Genomic DNA, 3316 nt, shown 5'->3' with positions numbered 1-3316 from the left:
TCCCCATGACATGAAAGTGCAGGGCAAAGCAGCAAGTGTTGATGTAGAAGCTGCAGCGAGTTATACAGAAGATCTAATCGAGGTAATTGATGAAGGTCACTACCTTACACAAATTTCCAGTGTAGACGAAACAGTCTTCTATTAGAAGAAGATGTCATCAAGGACTTTCATAGCTAGAGAGAAATCAATGCCTGGCTTCAAAGCTTCGAAGGACAGGCTGATTTTCTCGATAGGAGCTAAAGTAGCTGGTGACTTAAGTTGAAGCCAGTGCTCATCTACCATTCCAAAAATCCTAGGACCCTTACAAATAACACTAAACCTACTCTGCCTCTGCTCTATAAATGGGGCAACGAAGCCTGGATGACAGCACATCTGTTTACAACATGGTTTACTGAATATACTAAGCCCACTGCTGAGAAGATCAGTTCAGAAAAAAAAAGATTCCGTTCAAAATATTACTGCTCTTTGACAATGCATCTGGTCACCCAAGAGCTTGATGAAGAAATACAAGGAGATTAGTGTTGTTTCTCTGTCTGCTAACACAACATCCATTTGCAGCCCATGGATCCGGAAATAATTTTGACTTTCAAGTCTTATTATTTAAGAAATACATTTGTAAGGCTATATTGACTTAGACGGTGATTCCTCTGATGTAGATTGATGTAAATTGTAAATTGATGTGAACTGAAAACCTTTTGCGAAGGATTCACCACTCCACATGCCATTAAGAACACTCGTGATTCACGAAAGTAAGTCAAAATATTAACATTAACAGGAATTTTGAAGTATATTCCAACCCTCATGGATGACTTTGACGGATTCAAGTATTTGTAGAGGAAGTAACTACAGATGTGAGGGAAATACCAAAAGAACTAGAATTAGAAGTGGAGCCTAAAGATGTGACTGAATTGCTGCAATCTCAAGACAAAACATTAATAGACGAGGGGTTACTTCCTAGGGATCACCAAAGAAAGTGGTTTCTTAAGATGGAATATACTTCCGGTGAAAATGCTCTGAACACTGTTGAAATGACAACAAAATATTTAGAATATTACATAAACTTAGTTGATGAAGCAGTGCAAGAGTTTGAGAGGATTGACTCCAACTTTGAAAGAAGTTCTGCTGGGGGTAAAATGCTATCAAACAACATCGAATGGTGCAAAGAAATCTTTTGGGAAAGGAAGAGGCAATCAATACAGCAAGCTTCATTGTTGTCTTATTTTAGGAAATTGGCACAGCCACCCCAACCTTCAGCAGTCACAACCCTGATCAGTCAGCAGCCATCAACATTGAGGCAAGACCCTCCACTAGCAAAAAGATTACAACTCCATGAAGGCTCAGATGATGGTTACCATTTTTTAACAGTAAAGTTTTTTTCTAATTTGGTATGTATGTTTTTTTAAACAATGCTATTGCACACTTAACAAATTACAGTATGGCATAAACATAACTTTTATACGCACTGGGAAACGAAAAAATTTTGTGTGACTCACTTTATTGTGGTGGTCTAGAACAGTATCCATAATGCCAATACCTTGAAAATCATAATGAAGAAGACAAAAGAATTTCACCAAGCATTGTTTTAATCATTGCAAGGCATTATCTCATTTAATCTAGTAGTATTGTCCATTGTATAGATGAGATACCTGGACTTCCAAAAGATTCCCTTATTCACATTATTTCACAGGTTTTCCTGAGTGAACATGTGAAAGCCCTTCAGTATCACACTAAGAGCCTCTTGGACTGTAAATTTCTAGAGGCCAGGGATTACATCTTACTTCTACTTGTATCCCTAGTGCCTCACTCATTGCCACTCAATAAATATTTGATGACTGAAGAACTGGATGAATAAGTGGGACTGTTTTTACTATGAAAAGAGTTAGAAGGACAATTTTCATTGCATGCATAAAACTGGAGATATGAAGCCTATATTAGATGCAACAGAATGGGAAGTCTTATAATTTCCAGGATGGATGGAGATTCCCTGGACTCTCACTACTTCCCTGAGTGCTGTTTGACCCTAAACAGTTTCCTCATGGCATTTTTTACGTCATTATTTCTCAGCGTGTAAATAACGGGGTTCAACATGGGTGGTATTGCAATGTTGAAAAGGATGATAAATTTGTCAGCAGCCAGAGTGGTGGAAGGACGAATGTACACGATCATGGGGGGCACAAGAACCAAAAGGACAGTGATGATGTGTGAGCCACATGTAGACAGAGCCTTGTGTCTGCTCTTGGATGACCGGCTTCTCAAGTTCAGTAAGATGACCACATAGGAAATGATGAGAATGAGGAAGCTGACTAAAGAGATCATGCCACTGTTGGCCACCACAATGAGCCCCACCATATAAGTGTCTGCACAGGCAAGCTTCAGCAGGGGATTAACATCACAGAGGAAGTGGTCAATTTCATTGGGCCCACAAAAGGGCAGCTGGACGGTGAGGAGGGTCTGCAGGATGGAATGCAAGAAACTAACCCCCCAAGAGGATCCCACCAATAGACTACACTTCTGCCAATTCATGATGATTGCGTAGCGTAGGGGCCTACAGATGGCCACATAGCGGTCATAGGCCATGGCTATGAGAAGGAAGATCTCAGTGCAACCAAAGAAGTGGGCAGAAAAGAGCTGGGTCATGCAGCCATTGAAGGAGATGGTCTTGTGCTCAATGAAAGTGCCTGCAATCATCTTGGGTATAGTAGCAGATGGGTAGCACATGTCAACAAAAGACAGGTGGCTGAGGAAGAAATACATGGGAGCATTCAGGGTCTTGCTGGCATTGATGGTTACAATGACCAGAAGGTTCCCCAGGATGGTGAGCACATGAAAGAGGGAGAAGATGATGAAGCAGGCATGCTGCATCTCCCTGCTCTGGAAAAGGCCAAGTAAAACAAACTCAGTCACGTTGTTCTTGGTGCCCATGGAACCTCTGCCTCAAGCACCAAGGAAGTGATTGACTCTGCAAGGACACAAATTGCATGATATAAGAAAGTTTCCAAGTCTAGGGAGTCAGAGGAACAGTACTCAGATCCCAGCTGTTCTATATACTAACTGAACTTAGATCAATCAAATAACATTTCAGGACCTCAGTTTCTCAGCATGTCTGTAGCTTCTGTGTTTCCATTGCATCTGGCACACAGTGTCATCATGATGCTTATGACATTGTTCTGTAATTATTTATGTACATTTCTATTCTCTCCACTAGGCTGGGAGTTGCTTGAAGGTAAGGCTCCTGACTTCGGTTGTATAGTATTGACTAGTTCCGTATTTCTAACATAGTATACATTCAGGAAATGTTTGTGGAAAAAAGGAATGA

General features: G+C 40.8%; 1 protein-coding gene across 1 annotated transcript; it reads right to left on the bottom strand.

Moving 5' to 3' along the window:
• Window positions 1-1995: 1995 nt before the first annotated feature.
• On the bottom strand, window positions 1996-2922 carry LOC126080136 (olfactory receptor 4S1-like). The gene has a single exon (XM_049891430.1). It carries the CDS (start codon window positions 2920-2922, stop codon window positions 1996-1998), a length of 927 nt encoding a protein of 308 aa, XP_049747387.1.
• Window positions 2923-3316: the final 394 nt, after the last annotated feature.

This window comes from Elephas maximus, chromosome 7 (genome assembly GCF_024166365.1).
Source record: "Elephas maximus indicus isolate mEleMax1 chromosome 7, mEleMax1 primary haplotype, whole genome shotgun sequence".
NCBI lineage: Eukaryota > Metazoa > Chordata > Mammalia > Proboscidea > Elephantidae > Elephas > Elephas maximus.
Note: the sequence above shows the minus strand (reverse complement) of the source record. Positions and strands in the feature narration are given on the sequence as shown.